Source organism: Styela clava, chromosome 13 (assembly GCF_964204865.1).
Source record: "Styela clava chromosome 13, kaStyClav1.hap1.2, whole genome shotgun sequence".
Classification (NCBI taxonomy): Eukaryota; Metazoa; Chordata; class Ascidiacea; order Stolidobranchia; family Styelidae; genus Styela; species Styela clava.
This window is the reverse complement of record NC_135262.1, coordinates 11,226,114-11,250,294: the sequence shown is the minus strand read 5'-3', so window position 1 is coordinate 11,250,294 and position 24,181 is coordinate 11,226,114. Positions and strand designations below refer to the sequence as shown.

Sequence of the window (24,181 nt, the reverse complement as noted above, 5' to 3'; positions counted from 1 at the left end):
GTCTGATCATTGATATGTTCTAGCGTTGTTCACTACCACTTAAAATACATATATACAAACTAAAAACTCGTAATAGTCACAAATCATAAATATAACGATATCTATTGTGTTCGGCAGACAGTCTGCGACCTTACGATCGTCTTTAGTCAAATGATTGAGAGTTCAAATATAAACACGAGAAAATACCTAATGACTTGACTGGCCTCCATTCTTTGCAAAGGAATATCCCCACGATGGCACAAATCTGTGTATGGATTGCTAACGCATATATTAACTCAATCATACTTGGCCATTTGATACTCTATTCAAATGTTTTTATTAAGATATGGACACAAACAATTCCAATCCAAGTCATAAAACGAAATATATATACATACTTTTAAAATGGCTAATGAAATAGAAATAGGTGTGTGTAAGGCAAAAATATATAACTAAACGTATAGTAAAGTTTAAATGAAACGTAAAGTAAATTTGGTTTCAAGTTGCGGCACTTGTATGATGGCAATGCTGCTCAGAACACACAAGCATGGGCACACAAATAGCAAATTAAAGCATATTTTTATTTTGTGATTAAAATTGATCCTGAATTACGTACGCGTCTGGAAGATTCTCTATGAAATTATTGGACATAAATTCCACGGGAATTGCATACCGCAGTCAAAAATCTGTTCAGTGTTTTTGTATGACATTGTGGAATAAAAGAACAAATATAAAGATGTAAAACACGTACAAGCAGATATATATTATGTAAAAATGCATCGGGATGAAAAAGAATATATCAACATAGTTACTAAGTCTCATTTTGTAAAGTTAAATTTGAAGTTTTTAACTAAAAAATAACGGTAATCAACTTAACTCGCCTGTTATTCGAACAGGCTGATTCAAAATCGCTTGTAACGATTGGGGGTTGTTTATTTTAATTAAACTGCGTACAGCGTCCAGTAGGATTTTTCAAATGATATGATACAAATAGTAAACGTGTGTACGAATTATTGAATAGTCACGTTTTTATCGTGTAATTTTCTATCTTGTGAAGATGAGAACAGTGTCGGTAGATTCAACCTGGGTGGAACTATCTCCTCCCCAACCTAGAAAATAATAAGAAAAAATTCAGCAAATAATTTAATTAAAATCAAGATTCTAGCAGATTTAACTTCGGGACAAGTGGAAAATGTGGGAATTGGTTGGTCGAGACAACGTCTTCTCACAATGTATACTTCCCACAGACAAGTATTTGAAAACACAGCCAAGAAAAGGTGACACTATTACAATAGCACTACGATGCATTTTGCATCATGATTTGAATCTGGCTGAAAAGGTTGATAAATGATGCGAATAAAATGAAATTTTAGGGGGCTCCCGAAGTATGCGAACCCAGATGGCGGACATCGGAATGTAATGTGTGTACTAGGTTAGGGTTAGGCCATAATTTTAGCTATAAATACTACGGGAGGCTCTTGGCTAGTCTTCGAACTGATAATATGACTAAAATGAGGGAAATTGAAAAAAAATTATCGCCTAACCCTAACCTGTTACCCATGTTACGTTCCGATGTCCGCCATCTTGGTTCGCATACTTCGGGAGCACCAATTTTAGTTCCATGTACTGGGGACCGAAGAGATGTGAGTTATTGGAACAAGAAAATTACCGTACAAAATTGCGTATATACAAACTTAACAAACGTACCAGTATAAATTGTACGTGAACCATCTTCATTTTTGACCACGTTTGGTCCCCCAATGCAGACATTGTGTGGCCAACATGATTCGGTCCTGAACGATTTAAATGATAGTGAGTGCATAAAGTAAAACCTAATTAAATAGGACACACGAGAAGAAAAAATGAAACAACCGTATGCTGAAACATGAGGGTTGGCATACATGAAAATACCAAAAATATGCAAACGATACGACTTCTTTAAAATTGTATTCTACTACTAATATATCTTTATTTTGCTTTCCAATTGTTAATCAAACCGTTGAATGTCTTGCCAGCCCTTACCTAATTCCATAACAAAGCGCGCTAGGTATTCCAAATATGTTATATACTCTGAATTGGAGAAACTCTGGTTTGGTTTGCATTTTATCATTGTCTGGTATCGCGTTGAACACACTGTTTTTACTTCCACGTAGATATGAAATCGGCTGCAAAAGAGAACCTGGGAAACCGTCGCAAGTGATTTCTGAAATGACAAGATGAAGTTAAATAGTAAAAGTAGCAAAACGATCTATAGATACAATTTTCCTAAGGTAATTGACAAATGGTAGTAAAGATCATCTTCTTAAAAGAACATCTATGCTTATTTAGTTCGGCACACTCCTTGGGTATAGTAGCTCAAAAAATTCATGCTGACGCAATTTTTGAATTTAAAAACAAGTCAAAACTATATACTTTTATTGATATATATGCTCTATACCTGGTTTAATATGTAGCAGTATTTTACTCAGAACAGATGTGATATTCGACTTTGGAATTTTTTGTCCATTTTGGCTGTAAAATAAAAGTGTAATTGTTACTATTCAGTAATGTTAGCGTATATCGGGCCACTTCATGATGAAATGGACAATTGTTGACTGATTGTCAAGAGTCTTGTAAACTAAACCCGATAAGAAATTATCACGGTCGTTTCAAATTGGCTGACAGTTCGGTTGCATCAAAACGAATGCGCATCCAATGCTCCTCTCATATCATCAAAAAAGCTGTTTCTTAAAAATTTCGTCTCCCACTTGTCCCACGTGGAACGTCCCACGAGTAGTACACGTGTGTGACAAAGGGGTCACTTGAGACAAGTGTGATAAACGTAGAATATGTGGGGCACGTTGGACAAGTGAGATACATGGGACAAGTGTGGAACAATTAAGAAACGATATTTTTGAGACACCGTTAAATGAGTATAAGTTGCCAAAACTCAAACAAACCTTGACAAAAGCGTGTAGCCCAATAGAAATAACTTTGGACTGCCTGTAACTGTCACTTCATGCTGTAAATTATCAGTCCCACTGGTCAATAGCGATTTTTTTAGTTCAGCTAGCTCTATGGATCCCGAAATCTGTAAAATTATTATTCAGAAACCATAACAATACGCTATATGATTAAAATTTATGTTATACTAGTAGTACGAGTAATCGTACAATACTCACATTGCGGTTGTAAACATAGTAGAACACTGTAGAAATAGATGGGTCGCTTGCACCATATACATTGAAGGCAAAAAACTTGAGCATAATGTCTTCTATTGCTATTGTTCCATCATAAGTAGAGTATGAACCACCACCGTCAGCTCCAGCATTTGAAACAGCCTTGAAACACATAGGAAAATGTTGGTGCTATTTTGTGGGTACAATTTAATCGATCGTTATTTTTAGAAAATAACTTACTTTGAGTGAAAACGAACTGACTGAACGATCCATATTTCCCACTCACATTAACAGATTGAAAGGATGAGATGTAGAAGACAGAAGTTCTACTCCGTGACTCTCGTTTCTGCATTGAGAATTTGTGATTGTTGTGGCATTTTTAACTTATAAGTTATAAATACAAATCGACTCAATGGTTAATTGATCTTTCATATCATAAAGGATAGATAAAAATATAATCGGGGTCAAAGAGTTATAAAAGTATGAAAGTTATTTTAATGTTTCCAATGGCATATTTATGAAAAATCTTATGTGAAATAAGTTTATTTGACTGTCGTATGAACCTTTATTTAACTTGATATTTCGTGAACATGCATGAAGCCACATATATATGTTAAGTTGCATGTATTTCGGGATGGGTAAGACCTATTCACTCATTGTTATTCTGTGGTTTCTGTGTATAATACAAGTGAGATTTCTACTTGCTATTACCTGTACTTTTCATTATAGGTTACTTGCACTTCCGGGTCATCTCCGATTCGATAAAATATCTGCAAAAAATATAAATTTTATTCAGACTACGGAAGTTTTATTATAAACAGGAATGGACAAATATAATTTCAGACAGGTTTATATTCAGAACATGTATATTATCTTTTGTGGGAGCATTTTGAGATATTCATGCACTTCATCTGATAAAAAATAACTCAAGGGTTATTACTTTATTTCCACCATCAAACATGTCCGATCCGCCACCATTGATATGGTTCTGTACACTTCCGCTGAAATCGTATCTATATTCATAAAACTGGAATACCGAGGACCTGATATCTTCACCAGAACTATTTAATGCTTCTATCATTTTTGTTAAAGAAATATTTTTCAAACCCGGAATAGAACGTCGTATTCAAATATAAATAGTTGAAGCCAGATATGTATTTTTGATCTGATATGAATAGCGTTAATTTATGATTCGCTCAATGAAGAAGTGGCTGTCGGTGTGAGTGGAGTATACATAACAATCATGTCGAAAATAGAATTATTTTCGTTACTAAATGTAAATTTAGTGACACTGACGTGATCTGGATTTGGGCAGATAAAATATAGTGTATGATGGAATAGCCCACACACCAAATTTCAGGGATTTTCGTGTTCCCGATTGACAGTAATATTGCATGAAAATAGACGGCATACAATTGACATAAGCATGGTAGCTTATTTTTTCCATTGTTGACAAAATGATGAAAATTGAATTGTACCAACTTCCTAGAACTATTTTTATATAATTTAGCAGCAATCTACCTACAATCCAACATATAATATAAACCTTTATTAAAATGTCGTAGTTTTTCTTGGTAATTTTTTCTTACAAATTGAAATTAAACTTACTTGGCCCCAGATTTCTTTGCGCCAACGGGTAGTGCTGGCTGTATAACGACTGGAGAGTACCACCATAGTCTCTAAGAAATCCTATTGTCGTGTAATACTTCAGAAAAGCTTTGTTTGATGCATTAATTATTTCTTCTTTCTTCATGGCTGTCAATGTGCCAGATCATGACATCAGAAGACTTATGTAAACAGAAATTATGTCAGTTTATATTATCGGGTTGTCTTGAACAAAGAAGTAGGAGCATTACCGTCGTCACCTAAGGCCAGCGGTGTTTAGATGCGGTTGTCTGGTTGTAGTGAACACAATCAGTCAGTAGTTGATTTTTTCACAAGACTGAAAATCACTTTGTGCAAACAGAAGGAAATTAAAATTTCATTTTAAGGTGAATGGAGGCGTGAAAAAAAACCCATCTATGGAGCCCAACAGTAATCAATCTATTTCGCTATGGGGTGGGTAAACGTCACACAGGCTTTGCAATGTTTAAATTCGATTGGGCACAACGATTCGATGAGCACAACGATGCATAGGTACCAATTAGTTTACACAGTGTATAATGCGATTATGATGATTACTGTAATGTACGCATTTTCCACAGTGTTGCTTTCGGAGTTTGACTCCGGTCTTTCTGCTACCCTACGTTGTTCCCGCTTTTTTATGATTGCTTTGTCGCTCTACGCGAAACATTGTTAATACTGTAATCGCTGAGTCGCTGTTATTCAAGAAAGAACCGACTTGCATATTATTTGTTCTTTTAGGGTAAGTGAAATTGCTTTTCGATTAATAAATGTCCATGTATAGACTGGAGCAAGTTCAATTTCCCGTCAACCTCTGGGGTACGGACCACATTAATGAGTTCAATTTACTCTTGGTACCGTACCACTAGTGACATATGTGGTTTTGTTTTATAGTAGAAAATTGAACTCAATATGCCTAATATTTGATTGGTGAAAGGTATGTGCGACTCAGCATAGTTGATGTCAAATAATGTTTAAAATAGTAGTAAATGGCACCGGCACTTGTATAATGGTAGGATGATAGGGGCAAATAAAGAGGGGTTTGCAAGTGCAGTTTTAAGCACCTTGTGTCAACGACATTTTTGAGACACCGTGACATTGATACACTTCGGGTAAGTTAGAACACATTTCTTATGGATGCAATTTTGATTGATTTTAAAGTTTATCGTATTCTCTATTGATTTGTGCTGAGTATGATACTAGTAATATGATAGAGTACTTGCAATATAAAAATCCCTACATACCTTGTAATAACATGCCATAGCTGAAGAGAAAAGTACGCCGGGCTTTTAAAATCTTTCTTGTGTGCATTTTCAGGTGTTCCAAAAGCAAGGTAATTTTCCCAAAGACCATATCCTGTAAAGTTTCGGAGCATCAACTGTTTAACCGGTTCATAACAAAAGTTCTGATTTGTTAGATCATAAAATCTTGATTCTCAAATTCTTACCATCGCGTGTTCCGATTGATTGCCCCGTATATTTATATTTTACACCACTCTCATTTCTATGAACACTGGCCACCAAGGTCCATCCACCTCCCGCTGATTCCATGTCACAGAACACCTGAGAATGAATTTTGAAATCCCACATCAGTGTGGAATAAATGCTTTCATAATATTCTGTAAGACACATTGTATAAAAATGACCGACACTGGTCACTGCCAAACTTTGTAACAAATGATAGTCTATACGCCAAAAACATAAAATTTTCCCTGATTGTGATTTGAGCTTGTGAGCATTATGAAAATACATGACAATATCCAAAAAAGGCACGATGAGATACGCTATAGCTTAAGCTTGTGATCACTATAATAATACATATTGGTGACATGCACGCAGTAGCAGTACAAACAATAACGCGATGAATATGAGCTAAAAGTCCATGCATTCTAGGTATTTCATTGTTAACCATCTTTGCAAGCGTTCAGATATCAGCTAAGTAAAGTTTATGACTAATCTATTCAGTAAATTATTATGTATCTGCCAGTCTATATGATGTTGCGTTCAAATTTGAAACTAAAAATGCAAATAATATTATTCTCTAAATGTAGAATGCAATGTGCAACCTTAAAAAACGACGGTGATGAAGTTGGATGAATTGTATAAAATTCAGAATGGTTTTGGCCACCTGCTTTTATACGGAAACAAGAACTTGCTGGCGTAGAAGTTTTTGATAACTCTGATAATAAAAAACAGAATTTGGACATTAACACTACTGGAAAATATCGATGCAAATGATTTTAGGATAAGGTTGTACCCGGGTTTCGGATATACTTGAGTACATTCATCTGCGGTTATGGACGGAGTGCCATATTCGAAATTACATTCGACAAATGGTATATTCTTTACTCATTATGTATGGACAATGTTCTTAATAGTAAATTAATTCACTTAGATTTTCAAATTCACTTCAACATCCGTGCGCAATCTTTTATCGTCTATATGTACAGACTATAATTCATACATTTTTAGCTTCAATTAATTCTTTAACTTTTTGCGTTTGGCTCTGATCCCGTAGTTTTGAAAATACCTAAGGAACCTAGCAAATATTAGTGATTACAGTTGAATAATTCTTACTTTCGATCGCTCTCTCAAGGCGGTTATCAACCTGTAGAAAATTAATTGAAAGAATATTAAAACGCCAATGCTTGTGGGTGCGCAAAATGCAATAAAACATAAATATTATTCGTTTTTGTTCATTGTTAGGCTCTCTGAAATCATCAAAAAATGAAATTCGCGAGCGCCAAAGAGAATTAAACAGTAAACGTTTCCTACACTGAAATATTCAAAAACATTTTTCATTTTACCTGTATAACAAGGATGATTCCACATACTGATAATATATTACTTATGACGACAGCGATAGATAAGACAACGTTGATAGGTGTGCATTTTGGAGTTTTGGTCTCGACAGTAGTATTGTTTGAAGTACCTGAAAAAGAAATTAATCTTCACATGTCACACGCAGTCATTGTGACATTTTTAACTTTGTTAAAATCTGCAGCTGTAAAGCTATAAGAAGAACCAAAAATTGCCTTTTATCAAAGGTTTTACTACTAGATGAAATTCTTTTTTTATTACTTTCTTTTTAAAGCAACATCTCAATCAATAAATTATTAGTTATTTGCAGATTAAGACACTGCTTTGAATTTACCACGGTTTCGGCGAAACACAGTCTATAGCCGAGAGTTAGTTAGAGACACCTAAAATAAAGAATAAATTTCAGCTATACAGCCAAATCCTAATGTATCAGTGCCACGTCCACAGCAAAGATATGGAAAACCCCTGTTTAGCTAAAATACAAACAAAAATTTCAGCAATCACTAAAAGGACACTTAACTCATAAACATTTGGGAAATTTACTGAAATATCACTCACCTCAGTTCGAGTTACCCTGGATGGCGCGTGGTTGTACGTATGTTACATTCTCGTATAGGTCTCCCTCCGCTTCATTTAAAGTTTCTTCGTTTGCAATATATCGGTAGTCAATTGATGGGTCCCTTCTTGAAGATGGCGGTGGAGCAAATTTATGGCTTGCCATATTTAATGATAAAACCTAGACAAACGATTTCCTATATTGTCTTGCAAGCGAACTGACTTAGTGGTCGATAAAATGAGACAAGCTCGTCATACTACTACACGTATGTTGAAATATTTTTTACCAAAAAAAAAAAATAAATACAAGACTCCGACTCTACAGTTTTGTAGTTAATACAATAATGAGGCAAAACCGACTTCTCAGATTTTAATATATTCTATCACACCCACGTCGCCGCAACTAAGGTAATATTGTTTCCTCGTTAGAAGGTAGCACTAACTGTACAGGCACGATTGCTTTATATGAATTACTAATTCAATATTTACGTGTTGAATAAAAAAAAACTACCTTATAACCCGGGCTTCCGTCGGATTGCACCAATAATAAAAACTAAGGACGACAGTAGGGCGATTTACTGTCCTATTGTGACCAAGGCCTGATTCAATGTTACGTGTTGAATGAAAAAACTCCCCTATTAGCAGGCTTTCGTCGGCTTGCACCAATAAAAAATAAAGATGGTGGTAGGACGATTTACTCTCCCACTGCGACAATGCCTTATTAAAATTGAATAAACTAACTTGGAATAGGCAATTATTTGTTTCTATTTAAAAAAATATCTTCACGTATGATTCCATATGCGAAATTGAAAATTGCGAAAAATGAAATCGTTTCATTATTTCAAAAATCATTCAAACCATGAATCGTTGGAGATCAGAGCTAACTCATTTTACCACCATCGTCAACAGTTCATTTTGACTTATAATGTTGAAAAATATAGGTCGAGTTTAAAACAAACTAATGGCGCGGGTTTTAAAAATCATAAATTAAAGATAGATATCGCTCTGTCAGTAACAGATATAGGTGTATGACATAGTATAACCTATAAATGTGAGTTGTAGACCAATTGCAGTATAATATGAGGAAGTGGCCGCAAAGTCACTTATTGTCACAGCATTGCCACTTTTATATAACAATCATTGAATGATGCGTCTCCCCCGCCTCCTTGATTTGAAATATACTCGACCTCTTGACTGATTGGCAAACTATATAGGAGTGTGGGCTACATACTATAAATTTTGATTATATTAGGCCTCTTTAGTACCATTCAATACAAAACATATAATGGGACACGGCGGTGTCTGATGGTATATTTGTGCATCTCATAATTATCACGGCTCTGCTTGGAACAATTTGGCTTAGTGTAAGCCATTTTTTCGAAGTGACTAACAACCTTACTTATCCATTTGAACGAAATGCCACAGCTACGTGTGCGATAATTTGGTGTGACGTGAGCCGTTTTGTTCCAAGTAGCCAAATGACGTTAGTCATCCAATTTGAACGTAATGACGTCGTAAAGCAACTTATGCTAGTTGGGCCCGACCGCAACCATGGAAAAATACTCAAGTAAGTAATAGTTATCATCCTCACCGCTTAAAAGATTTATAGTAGGTTATACGGTATTGTGCACCTTCAATTTCTTCAACGTTCACTAACAAGCTGATTTTACGCGACTACGTCGCAGAAAACATCGCATCACATCTGATAATGCCACTTCATCATAATTGTCATAGACACCTTGCATACGAGTATAAATAATCACACGCATGTGGGAAAAGGGCATTTTTTCCCCAGTTTCCCTTTAAAAGTAATATCGTTGGTATCACCAGTTTATACGATTTTTAAGTTTGACACGAAATTATATAAATCAGTTATATATACCGACCTCTTTCCAGAGGTGACGCAATTGTCGTAACAATAAATTTACACTACACAAAGTGTACTGTACGATGAATTCCATTGCTTAAATGAAACCAATATATCAATGCAATATATTGCTATATAATATATTGCACTTTTGAGGAAATATAACCTAATTTAACCAAGTCTACCCTATTTAGTATAAAGAGGTTATCGTATTTGGTTTTGGTTTTCATTTTTGTAAATTTATTGTGGGGTTGCCTACATAATAGTCAACCTCGTCAGGGGCTCCATGAAACCAAAAGTTTAAGAACCCCTCGAGACCGATAAGCGATTGAATATATCTTGATCCCAACTTGTGTACACAACATTATCAACAGTTATGCAATATAGAATTTCAATGATACACGGACTCAATCGACCAACCACACTTAGCATGGTGTTTCTGAGTTCAGAAAGCGTTTATACTATTTTCTGTATCATTAAAATTCTATATTGCATAACTGTTGATAATGTTGTGTACACAAGATGGAAACGTTGAAAAAGGAATTCAAATATGAAAGAGCTTGCTATCGATTTTGGAAACATATCGTTGATATCTCAGCTTTAATCTTTAATTTGGTTACGTACTCACAACCATAAATCATATTTGGCACTTACAAGAAGTGTGATGTGTTAATTTGGCAATGCCTATTGACACACGGTCACGGTTCTATTTTCGACAGACAGATAAAAAAAAGTTACCTAAGCCAAATACGGACCTCTTTTCAAAGGCGACACAATTTGCGAAACAAAAACATCACACTACACAAAGTATATTGTACGGTGAATCCAGTAACTTAAGTCAATGCAATATATATATCAAAATTATAATATGGTGCCCATATTTTTGAATATTTAAATTGGAGTTATATATATAGCCTGCCACTCTTGCGGAAATACATTATAATTTGACCATGTATATCCAATTTTGCATACAGAGGTTAGGTAGCTCTCAAGAGCCCAGAGTTTCCTAAAGTGCACCATCCCAAGACCCATTGGCTCCATAAAAGAAACGGCGCCGCGAGCTAACTGACTTGGCTAACTTTGTAACTTTCCAAAAATACAATAACAGCATTGAGAAAATTTGAAACCGCAATTTGAATTATTTTTTTTTTTGTAAATTTCTTGTGAGGCTCCGTAAATAATAATCAACCTTGCAAGGGGCTGCCAAAAACCAAAAGTTTGAGAACCCCTCTAGACCAGGGGTTTCTAACCGCCGGTGCCGGGCCGCGAAGCTTTTTTGCCGGTCCGCGAGAAAGTTCGTTGTTTTGTTGTTTTTATGCCGTCTCAATCGCTCTACCGAATACAGGGTTGCGTTGGTTTATTACGCAATTTCTCTTCCGCCGTCCTTTTGCGACGTCTTTTGCAAAATCTTGACGACGTCTTTCGTGACATCTTGGCGTCGAGTAATCACATATTCCGCTTTTTCGGCTCCGATTCATCGTGACTGAGCTCCATTAAATTTCGCAAAATTCAGAAACCTACAAATTGGCAATCGTGCTTTATCTGTTCTACATGCTTTTCATGTGTTTAAACCAGAAAAAGTCAAGAACAGTATAATATACCAGTAGGATATGAACTTGTTGCGACCCTGCACTTGGTAACGAGACGCTCAAAAAAGTATGGGCCGCTAAGATCTTTTTCAGTATTTTGAGCCTGTTGCCAGGTTACCGACGACCCTGTCATTGTAATGTAAATTCATTTCGTTTGAGGCGTCGATCAACTGGAGAGGAATTAATATGTTAAACCAGATGAAAAAGAAAAAGCTTGATTAAAATTGAGATACTACTTACCAGTCCAAATTTAAAAAAGAATCACTGTCAAAATTTTGGATGTCTCTTGATAACGAATACCCATAGCTAAGCAATCAAAATGTTGTCTGTATTTTCAACTAGTTACTTATATGAGTTGTGCAAAAAAATATTTTCATCACCGGCTCTAATTAAAACGAAGTAAGGAAATTGGCGCCGTTGCAGAGCTACGTGTTGCAGAAACTTTTTTGAGGCCTCGTTTGCCATCCTATATTGGAAACGAAACTGTGGCAAAATTCTCACCAGAGTTAATTATGTTTGTACATGATTTTGCATGTACATGTTTTTATGTGAGATATTTTATGTGTGCCTTTCTTACTCATAATGGGTGCCCAGCACTGCATTTCATGACGCAAATATATGGTATTAGTTTAAGTTTCACCCATTTCAATTTTTGGCCGGCAAATTATTTGTTAGTTTGTCTTCGCCTGAAAGGTTTTTAAGTGTGCCGTTTTTGTCTAAAAGCGGACATTGCTTTATATTACGCAAATATATGCTGTTTTTCTCCGTTCCGATGGTTTCAATTTTTTGCCGGTCCGCGAGAACATTTAATTTTACTGGTCCGCCAGGGTGGAAAGGTTAAGAACCACTGCTCTATACCGATAACCAAGTGAATATATTTCGCCACACTAAATGGAAAGGGTACTAGCACAAAATAGTGAAAACGCTTCCAGAACTCAGAAACACCATGCGAAGTGTGGTTGGTATATTGTGTTCATGTGTCATTAAAATTCTATATTACATAACTCCTGATGATGTTGTGTACACAAGTTGGGAACGTTTAAAAAAAGGAATTCAAGTATGAAAGAGCTTGCTATTGATTTTGGAAACATATGTTGATATCTCAGCTTTAATCCTCAACTTGGTTACGTACTCATCACCATGAATCATATTTGGCACATACAAGAAGTGTGATGTGTTAATTTGGCAATGCCTATTGACACACGTCCACGGGGCTTTTTTTTAGGCAGACAGATAAAATAATGAAATGAAGTCAAATGTGCACTAGAAATAGAATTATAGCAAATACAGCAGCAAGATGAACCATTATAAATAGCAGGAGTATTTCGTTAGGCCAAAACAACCAGCTTGGATGTTCTATACCTCACCTTGGAATGAACCAGTGGGCTACCGATGAATAAGAGTGAATAAGAGTAAATCAAAAATATTTGTCAGTACTCTTTGTCAATTGAATGAAAAAGTGTGTAACCATTCAATCTGATGTTCATGGAATAACTCGAATAAAATAACCATATTTATTTTTGATATATTTTAATAAAAAGTGGAAGTGTGAATAAATTTTCAAGTCAGTGAAATATATTGAAAATATACGGCAAAAAAATCCTAAATATATTAAGTAATACCAATCGAATACAAGCTATAACCAAGATAGACATTAAAGTGCGTTTATAATTGTCAGATATCACCAGACTATCGTAAAAAATGAATAAATCTTGCTTTATTTTGATCTTTGTTGGACTGATTGGCTTAGGACAAGGAGGTAAGTCATGTATTTTTTCATGAGACATGAGTATGCACAAGCCTAACATTGACTGAAAAAAACAACGGTTTATTTTACTTGTTTTTAATCTTCATCATTACAACTCTGTATAAAACGAAAAACTATGTTTTCCATATCAGATTAAAACTCGGATGAAAATTGGAACTTGCGTTGAGTTTTTTTTTTCATTTTTGTGTTGTCAATTTATCATCACATGAGCATTGAAGCAAATCATTACAGTCACGTTAAATAAAAAAGTAAATTGTAACCGTTTCGAAGCCATATTTACATTTATGTTTATTTAGCCCTGCGATCAACGCTTACGAGAAACAGAATAGAATACACATTCTGGACTGGTGACGTTGACCACGTATCATTCCATGATGCTGTGAGTGCCTGCTCTTACCGCGGAAAGCATCGTTTGGTAGCAATTACTGACGATACTGCGAAACTTACAGTATGGCAACTTGTTGAGCCATGGTAAATGAAGCTGGTTGTTTTTCCTTTGATGTTTATTTTGGGGAATTTGAATTTCAATAAATCTGCCGATCAAAATTTATGGTTAAGTTGGTGTCATGCTGTGAGATATTGATATAAATTTGTAAGCGTTAGAGAGTAATTGTATTTTATTGTTAAAAGGAATTATTGTAAGTTACATTTCCTTGTATTATTTTAATAAGATAAAGGACGAATTGAGTTATGAATAAGTTGGTAAATAGTTTATTTCGATTTCTCATATAGATATCACAAACAGATATATAAAATACAACAGACAAGTTCGGTAAAGAGATAAAAGTTTAAGAAGTGTAAAGCCCGTCTCCCACTGACTTTGGAATACCTACGGGCTCTCAGACAATTTTGTCGAACAGACATGGTCATGGTTCGATGGAACGAGAGTAGACGCCGTACCACAATATTGGTTTGTACATGATTTTTTGTTTGCTTGAAAGATATTGTTATCAAATTATGACAACCATAGTAACATGTTGCGAATAAGCGCTGAAGTGGAAATACTTATTGCCGGTACGTCGTCCGGTTTCTCAACAAATTGTCGATTTAGTTAGAGCTTCACCATTTAGAAGTTTACATACGTTGCAGGGGTGCAGAGCCAACTTATGACGAAACACAAAACTGTGGATTTTCTCCCGATGGAAACCCCTGGTACGAACGCGTATGTGATGAACCACACGGCTATATCTGTCAAAGAGGTTAGTCAATAATTAGGTACATGTCTGGTATTTGCTTCACCAATATGAAAAAATTGAGTTATAACATTCCCATGACAATTTTGATGTCAAGATGACTTTGCCGTACTTGTTGATATAATTCCGGGAAATTTGGATCTGTAGCTCTTATCACTTTACTGGCTGACCGTAACTTCGCCTTGTTGTATCCTTTATTTGTGAATGCGGGGACTGTGCTTTAGTCAAATTTTTGTTGAAAAATTAAACTGCTTCTGCTATTCTGTCACATTATTAAAAGGTCATACTTTCGCTGACCACAACTTTGAAACCTTTCATTTGAAGTCTTATATTTATTGGACACGTAAGTGTACATAACGATCGTTTCAATGCTATGTTGTTGTTCTTGTTCATATTCTTCGTCATGATAAAATCGCTTTTCTCTTCGAATACTGGACTAATTGCTTCGAAATTTTCAGTGGTTAAAGATGAAATTTTGCTCCAGAAGGCCATTACTTTTATTTATTTCAAATATTTCTGTTAGCTTTGTGGGATTGTTTTTGTTTGCTATGACGTCACCGAACGTTCTGCGGACGCATATCGCCGGATGAGAACAGAACAGGCCTAAGTCACAATTTTGAGTTTTGAGAAAACGCAAAAAACAATTTGGAATTTTTTTTATTTTTGAATTTCTAGATATTCACACATAGTAAAGACCTGACCTGAATATCTTTGTACTCAATATTTTTTGACACTTCAGCTTCAATTCCTTCCTGCTTGTTTAACCCCATAATGGACTTTGGGCCATTCTGTTCTCAACAACTTCTGAATTTTTTAGTATGGGACGCAAGGTAAAACAAGGTGACTTAGGCCTAAGTTGCACTATAGAAATTATTAGGATGTAAGTTTCGGACATTTCATTTCTGATGTTCATGCCCATCATATTGGAACTTGGGACTATCTTTTTTCAGTATTTTGGGGTTTTGAGTCATGCTCTACAAGGTGGTGGTCTTGAAATTCTGAATTTCATAATATCAAAAATTTTAGCTGGACTTAGGCTCATTCTGTTCTTAACTTCTACAGTCCTAAGTCCAGCTAAAATTTTTATTATCGAGGAATTCAGGATTTCAAGACCACCACCTTGTAGAGCATGGCGCAAAACCCCAAAATATTGAAAAAAGTAAATTTTGCAAAAATGTGACTTAGGCCCCTTCTGTTCTCATCCGGCGATATGCTGCCATCGAACGTGAATGGTTCGTAACGAAATCATTGCTTTGCTAAGATTTTTGGACTGGTGAATGGCGAATAGTGCAGTACTTGGTGTTATATTACAGTAGTGACTCGGATCGTTGGTGTTACTACAGTTGTGAGTCGGACCATCTTGCAATTTCAGTTCACGCTGTCACAAGACAGGAACTTCTGAAGATAGGGCAGTTCCGGTACCGTAACACAGGGCGGTGACACTGAACTAACTAGTAACTGTCTCGTAAAAGCGGGGCTTGCAGTCACTGTTATAACTGATGTATTTAAAGGTTGGTGCTTTTCTTGGAATCGGTAAACTTGTTCATAAGTTGAGCATAGCTCCCTGATTGAATTGAGGATATTTGAAAAATAAAATTTTGCTTGTGAAACCCTAATCGTCACAGAGGAAATATTATTCTAAATAACTACCGGTATACTGTCTTTATAAACCGCAGAAAACAAAATTGGTGGTACCAGAGCCCAACTGACACTTTCAAACGAAGATCCTACTGTATACGAATCTGGCAACGTCCAAATTGAGTTGCAGGAACAAATGGTGTCACTCTTGTGATAGAAAATGCAACAGTTGAAGATGCAGGATTTTATACATGCTCTGCTACAAAATTTGTTGATGGCTTGGAGCAAAAAGTGATGGCAATGGCCAAATTAGAAGATAACATTTTGGCCAGTAGTGAGCCTCATTCATGAATATCAGATTAAATGTTTTTAAAGACACAACTGAGCTCTGATTGACTGCTTTAAAGGAATTTATAAAGATTTCAAAGTCTCTCGACACTTCTGTACTTTTTCGTCCCTGTAGCCTACTTTGGTAGAACAATAAATACATTTGTTTTAACAGGTATTCATCTCAGCATCAGTTATTTTTTCCGCCTAGTATAGCACTAAAAAGCTATTAACAAAAGTGAATGAAAATAAAGAATTAGTAATTATCCAGTTGGGAATAGGATTTGTTTAAATGTTTGAATTTTCAGCGCCATCTGCATTCCTACCCCAAACCCTGACTGGATAATTACTAATTTTCCTGTTTTGAACGTTGGCGGGGCTTTGTACAGCAGATCTCAATGGGCCAGTTTGAGAGACCCTTTCACTACAGTCATATAGTACGTTATTTATATGTGATGCCTAGCGAGGTAGCTTTACAGGTGTATATCTAGCACAAACAGCAAAGGTAATGTACAAAACATAAAACTCGATAAGATAATTTGATAACTTTCTACTTTGTAAGAATTAAACAATGTTTTTTCTTTCCAGTTCTCCGTAAAAATTAGGACTGGGGAAAAGTGAAAAATCGTAAGTATTCGAATATTATTTGGCGGAACACGTGGTTTGATTCACCAGTTAATGCTTATCAATCAGTTCAAATTAATTCAAATATTCTAATGCTATTGATTTCCAATCCTTTGCTTCAGATATATGAAGTCAGAGATTTACATTTCTAGCGTTTTAATATATTTTGTTGCGTAATGTAGAAAACGATAAATTTTAAGCTGGCTGAAAGCATCGAAAAAAGTTTTGACAATGTTTTGCAATGCCGTCATTTTTGGCCTGCTTAACAAAAGATTCATTACATCTATCCATTATTATATCTGGCATCTATTGTTCGTCTCAACCATTCGCTTTCCACAAAAACCCTCTTAGTTGTATAACTAACTATGCTCATTCATGCATGAAGTTACAAAGTAAAACTGACTATGTGCTCACTCATGCATGAAGTTCTAAAGTAAAACTGACTACGCTCACCCATGCATGACGTTACAAAGTAAAACTGACTATGCTCACTCATGCATGATGTTAACTACGCTCAATCTTGCATGATGTTAAAAAGTAAAACTGATTACGCTCACCCACGCATAAGGTTAAAAAAAAATCTGATTGTGCTTCCATCATGAATGATGTTACAAGGTAAAGCTGATTACGCTCACCCACGCATGAAGCTACAGAGCAAAACTGACTACGCTCACCCATACAGGAATTTACAAAGTACAACTGACTGCGCTCACGCATGCAAGAAGTTCCAAAGTAAAACTGACTACGCTCACTCACGCATGAAGTTCCAAAGTAAAACTAACTACGCTCACTCACGCATGAAGTTACAAAGTAAAACTGACTACGGTCACCCATGCATGACATTACAAAGTAAAACTGACTATGTTCACTCATGCATGAATGACGTTACAAAGTAAAACTGACTACGCTCAATCTTGCATGATGTTAAAAAGTAAACTGATTACGCTCACCCACGCATAAGTTTAAAAAAAAACTGATTGTGCTCACTCATGCATGAATTTACAAAATACAACTGACTGCGCCCACCCATGCAAGAAGTTCCAAAGTAAAACCGACTACGCTCACTCACGCATGAAGTTCCAAAGTAAAACTAACTACGCTCACTCACGCATGAAGTTCCAAAGTAAAACTAACTACGCTCAATCATGCATGAAGTTACAAAGTAAAACTGGCTACGGTCACCCATGCATGAAGTTCAAAGTACAACTGACTGTGCTCACTCATGCAAGAAGTTCCAAAGTAAAACTGACTACGCTCACTCACGCATGAAGTTCCAAAGTAAAACTGACTACGCTCACCCATGCATTAATTTACAGAGTAAAACTGACTCGTTGACCCATGCATAAAGTTACAAACAAAATGAAACCGACTATGCTCACTCATGCATGAAGTTACAAACTAAAACTGACAATGCTCACTCTTGCATGAAGTTATAAAGTAAAACTGACTATGTGCTCACTCATGCATGAAATTACAAAGTAAAACTGGCTACGCTCACTCATGCATGGCGTTACAAAGTAAACCCAACTACGCCCACTCATGCATGACGCATGAAGTTACAAAGTAAAACCGACTACGCTCACTCATGCATGACGATACGAAATAAAAATGACTATGCTCACTCATGCATGAAGTAACAGTAAAACAAACTACGCCCACCCATGCACGGCGTTACAAAGCACAACCCGATGAATAAACCCGACTACGCTCACTCATGCATGAAATTACAAATTAAAACCGACTATGCTCCCCCATGCATGAAGTTGCAAAGTAAAACTGACTATGCGCACCCATCCATGAAATTGCAAAACTGCCATTCGAAGTTGCAAAGTAAACTGACTATGCTCATCCATGCATGAAGTTGCAAAGTAAAACTGATCATGCTCACCACCCATGCATGAAGTTTCTTGGTGGCCTCTCACTGCATTTCTTTTGGTGATAGTCTTTCGGAATATTTGTCTAGTATCTAATATCACTTATCACTGTAACTGTGGACTAGCTCTGCCATTTCGAAACGGTATAGAACAAGACATTCAAAATTTATCAAAGCAAATAAATTTTTTTAATATACAGATATATTTTCTTCATTTATTATATATATGCAAAATACAACTAAAACATATTGCAAAGTAAGTGGAGTAGTCACATATTTATTTAAATAATCTAAATAGATTTGTCAGTAATATATATTCAATTGCATATAGTAACATTGCATTTTTTAATAAATAAAATAAAAAAGGATTTTCTAAAATGTCAAAATATAATACCGAGCTTCCATGTGGACCCAAGGGGTGTCGGTTTTCCCACTCGTTAGGACTTGTTGATGGGGTCCTATCGCGCTCCAGAAAAATCTGAAACGCCCTATGCCCATATTTAAATGCCAAACGGATACATGACTATACCAATAAAACCACAGTGAACAATCAAAACGTTGACTCCCACAAATAGTGGCTTGTCAAAATCATGAAAACCCACCCAGTCATTAATGCATTATATAACACCTCATAGTGATTGTCTTCACAGATCTTGTTCGGCTTCTTCTATTTCTCGGTAAGTAATCTTCTGAAAACAAAAACCATTTAATGAAAATATTCAATAGAATCGAAATTATTAATAAAATTCCCTTAATTGAACTTCTCACCATTAAAAATATCCAAGCCTAATAAAATTCGTGAAAATATTTACATGTAATGTGTAGATTTTCCTTGTATCTGTCTTTTTTAATTTCTTCAGTGCCTTCGAAGTTCTGTGCCTGAGAAGCTAGAATAACATTAAAATAATCTAAGCCTAATAAAAACCCTATTATTTCTAATGGCGGGAATGGGTCTAAATCTATCTATACCGAATAAAATATTAAAAACAAAGAAGCCATGACAAGACCTGTTAATACTTTCTTCTTTTGTCGGTGTCACGATATCCTGGTTCCTGTTGAAAATACTTCAAAAAAAAGAAGAGAAAATAATGATTAAGACAAATAAGATAGAGAAATATGGATAGAGCATATTACTAAAAGAGCATTATTAAATAACATTAAATATTCAATATCAGCAATGAACATAATACTTCTTGCATTACTGCATCAGTATTAATATAATCAAAAAAGTAATATATCGAACTAAAATCAAAATGAACACTAGATAGGAGTAAGCCTGACTAATGAAACACTTGTAACATACTTACCGGAATTTCAGATTTGTCACCGATTCCGTCTTTTTTAAATTTCTCCAGTGCCTTCAAAATTTTGATCCTGAGAAGCTAAGATAATATTAACAATATCTGAGCATAATAAAATTTGTAAAAATATTTACATGTAATTTGTAGATTTTCCTTGTATCAGTCTTTTCCTAGTTTCCCCATTGCCTTCATAATTCTTTGCCTGAGAATCTATAGAATACCATTAAAAATATCTAAGCCTAATAAAAACCCTATTAATCCTAATGGCGGGAATGGGTCTAAATCTATCTATACCAAATGAAATATTAAAAACAAAAAAGCCATGGCAACCCTGTTAATACTTTTCTTCTTTTGTCGGTGTCACGATATCCTGGTTCCTGTTGAAAATATCTTAAAAGTAGAGAAATTAATGATTATGACAAACACAGATAGGAAAATATGGATACAGCATATTACGAAAAAAGCTTTATTAAATAATATTAAATATTCAATATCAGCAATGAACATAGTACTTCGTGCATTACTGTATCAGTATTAATATAATCAAAAAAATATTATATTGAACTAAAATCGAAATGAACGAGTAAGCCTGACTAATGAAACACTTGTAACATACTTACTGGAATTCCCGATTTGTCTCTGATTTTGTCTTTTTTTAATTTCTTCTGTGTCTTCAAAGTTTTGTGCCTGTGAAGCTGAGATAACATTAACAATATCTAAGCATAATAAAATTTGTAAGAATATTTACATTCAATTTGTAGATTTTCCTTGTATCAGTCTTTTCCTATTTTCTTCATTGTTTCCTTGTATCAGTCTTTTCCTAGTTTCCCCATTGCCTTCATAATTCTTTGCCTGAGAATCTAGAATACCATTAAAAATATCTAAGCCTAATAAACTCCCTATTATTCCTAATGGCGGGAATGGGTCTAAATCTACCTATACCAAATGAAATATTAAAAACAAAAAAGCCATGGCAACCCTGTTAATACTTTTCTTCTTTTGTCGGTGTCACGATATCCTGGTTCCTGTTGAAAATATCTTAAAAATAGAAGAGAAATTAATGATTATTACAAACACAGATAGGAAAGTATGGATAAAGCATATTACGAAAAAAGCTTTAATAAATAATATTAAATATTCAATATCGGCAATGAACATAGTACTTCGTGCAAAACTGTATCAGTATTAATATAATCAAAAAAAATATTATATTGAACTAAAATCGAAATGAACGAGTAAGCCTGACTAATAAAACACTTGTAACATACTTACTGGAATTCCAGATTTGTCTCTGATTTTGTCTTTTTTTAATTTCTTCTGTGTCTTCAAAGTTTTGTGCCTGTGAAGCTGAGATAACATTAACAATATCTAAGCATAATAAAATTTGTAAGAATATTTACATTCAATTTGTAGATTTTCCTTGTATCAGTCTTTTCCTATTTTCTTCATTGTTTCCTTGTATCAGTCTTTTCCTAGTTTCTCCATTGCCTTCATAATTCTTAGCCTGAGAATCTATAGAATACCATTAAAAATATCTAAGCCTAATAAAAACCCTATTAATCCTAATTGCGGGAATGGGTCTAAATCTATCTATATCAAATGAAATATTAAAAACAAAAAAGCCATGGCAACCCTGTTAATACTTTTCTTCTTTTGTCGGTGTCACGATATCCTGGTTCCTGTTGAAAATATCTTAAAAGTAGAGAAATTAATGATTATGACAAACACAGATAGGAAAATATGGATACAGCATATTACGAAAAAAGCTTTATTAAATAATATTAAATATTCAATATTAGCAATGAACATAGTACTTCGCGCATTACTGTATCAGTATTAATATAATCAAAAAAATATTATATTGAACTAAAATCGAAATGAACGAGTAAGCCTGACTAATGAAACACTTGTAACATACTTACTGGAATTTCAGATTTGTCTCTGATTTTGTCTTTTTTTAATTTCTTCTGTGTCTTCAAAGTTTTGTGCCTGTGAAGCTGAGATAACATTAACAATATCTAAGCATAATAAAATTTGTAAGAATATTTACATTCAATTTGTAGATTTTCCTTGTATCAGTCTTTTCCTATTTTCCTCATTGTTTCCTTGTATCAGTCTTTTCCTAGTTTCCCCATTGCCTTCATAATTCTTTGCCTGAGAATCTAGAATACCATTAAAAATATCTAAGCCTAATAAACTCCCTATTATTCCTAATGGCGGGAATGGGTCTAAATCTACCTATACCAAATGAAATATTAAAAACAAAAAAGCCATGGCAACCCTGTTAATACTTTTCTTCTTTTGTCGGTGTCACGATATCCTGGTTCCTGTTGAAAATATCTTAAAAATAGAAGAGAAATTAATGATTATGACAAACACAGATAGGAAAGTATGGATACAGCATATTACGAAAAAAGCTTTATTAAATAATATTAAATATTCAATATCAGCAATGAACATAGTACTTCGTGCATTACTGTATCAGTATTAATATAATCAAAAAAATATTATATTGAACTAAAATCGAAATGAACGAGTAAGCCTGACTAATGAAACACTTGTAACATACTTACTGGAATTCCAGATTTGTCTCTGATTTTGTCTTTTTTTAATTTCTTCTGTGTCTTCAAAGTTTTGTGCCTGTGAAGCTGAGATAACATTAACAATATCTAAGCATAATAAAATTTGTAAGAATATTTACATTCAATTTGTAGATTTTCCTTGTATCAGTCTTTTCCTATTTTCTTCATTGTTTCCTTGTATCAGTCTTTTCCTAGTTTCCCCATTGCCTTCATAATTCTTTGCCTGAGAATCTAGAATACCATTAAAAATATCTAAGCCTAATAAACTCCCTATTATTCCTAATGGCGGGAATGGGTCTAAATCTATCTATACCAAATAAAATATTAAAAACAAAAAAGCCATGGCAACCCTGTTAATACTTTTCTTCTTTTGTCGGTGTCACGATATCCTGGTTCCTGTTGAAAATATCTTAAAAGTAGAGAAATTAATGATTATGACAAACACAGATAGGAAAATATGGATACAGCATATTACGAAAAAAGCTTTATTAAATAATATTAAATATTCAATGTCAGCAATGAACATAGTACTTCGTGCATTACTGTATCAGTATTAATATAATCGAAAAATATTATATTGAACTAAAATCGAAATGAACGAGTAAGCCTGACTAATGAAACACTTGTAACATACTTACTGGAATTCCAGATTTGTCTCTGATTTTGTCTTTTTTTAATTTCTTCTGTGTCTTCAAAGTTTTGTTCCTGTGAAGCTGAGATAACATTAACAATATCTAAGCATAATAAAATTTGTAAGAATATTTACATTCAATTTGTAGATTTTCCTTGTATCAGTCTTTTCCTATTTTCTTCATTGTTTCCTTGTATCAGTCTTTTCCAAGTTTCCCCATTGCCTTCATAATTCTTTGCCTGAGAATCTAGAATACCATTAAAAATATCTAAGCCTAATAAACTCCCTATTATTCCTAATGGCGGGAATGGGTCTAAATCTACCTATACCAAATGAAATATTAAAAACAAAAAAGCCATGGCAACCCTGTTAATACTTTTCTTTTTTTGTCGGTGTCACGATATCCTGGTTCCTGTTGAAAATATCTTAAAAATAGAAGAGAAATTAATGATTATGACAAACACAGATAGGAAAGTATGGATACAGCATATTACGAAAAAAGCTTTATTAAATAATATTAAATATTAAATATCAGCAATGAACATAGTACTTCGTGCGTTACTGTATCAGTATTAATATAATCAAAAAAATATTATATTGAACTAAAATCGAAATGAACGAGTAAGCCTGACTAATGAAACACTTGTAACATACTTACTGGAATTCCAGATTTGTCTCTGATTTTGTCTTTTTTTAATTTCTTCTGTGTCTTCA

At 34.5% G+C, this 24,181-nt stretch overlaps 2 protein-coding genes across 2 annotated transcripts; both read right to left on the bottom strand.

The window, feature by feature from the left end:
* Window positions 1-944: 944 nt before the first annotated feature.
* Window positions 945-3,889, bottom strand: LOC144431412 (uncharacterized). The gene is made up of 8 exons (XM_078119523.1): window positions 3,849-3,889; window positions 3,378-3,483; window positions 3,141-3,299; window positions 2,919-3,049; window positions 2,417-2,490; window positions 2,002-2,182; window positions 1,687-1,772; window positions 945-1,088 (listed from the first exon to the last, which is right to left on the bottom strand). The coding sequence occupies exons 2-8, from the start codon at window positions 3,408-3,410 to the stop codon at window positions 1,024-1,026; spliced, it is 729 nt and encodes a 242-aa protein (XP_077975649.1). The 5' UTR covers window positions 3,411-3,483; window positions 3,849-3,889; the 3' UTR covers window positions 945-1,023.
* LOC120333461 (intelectin-1b-like) lies at window positions 3,845-8,300 on the bottom strand. Its single transcript, XM_078119437.1, has 8 exons — window positions 8,153-8,300; window positions 7,567-7,691; window positions 7,337-7,367; window positions 6,826-6,938; window positions 6,208-6,322; window positions 6,005-6,116; window positions 4,078-4,138; window positions 3,845-3,907 (listed from the first exon to the last, which is right to left on the bottom strand). Exons 1-8 carry the CDS (start codon window positions 8,298-8,300, stop codon window positions 3,845-3,847), a joined length of 768 nt encoding a protein of 255 aa, XP_077975563.1.
* Window positions 8,301-24,181: the final 15,881 nt, after the last annotated feature.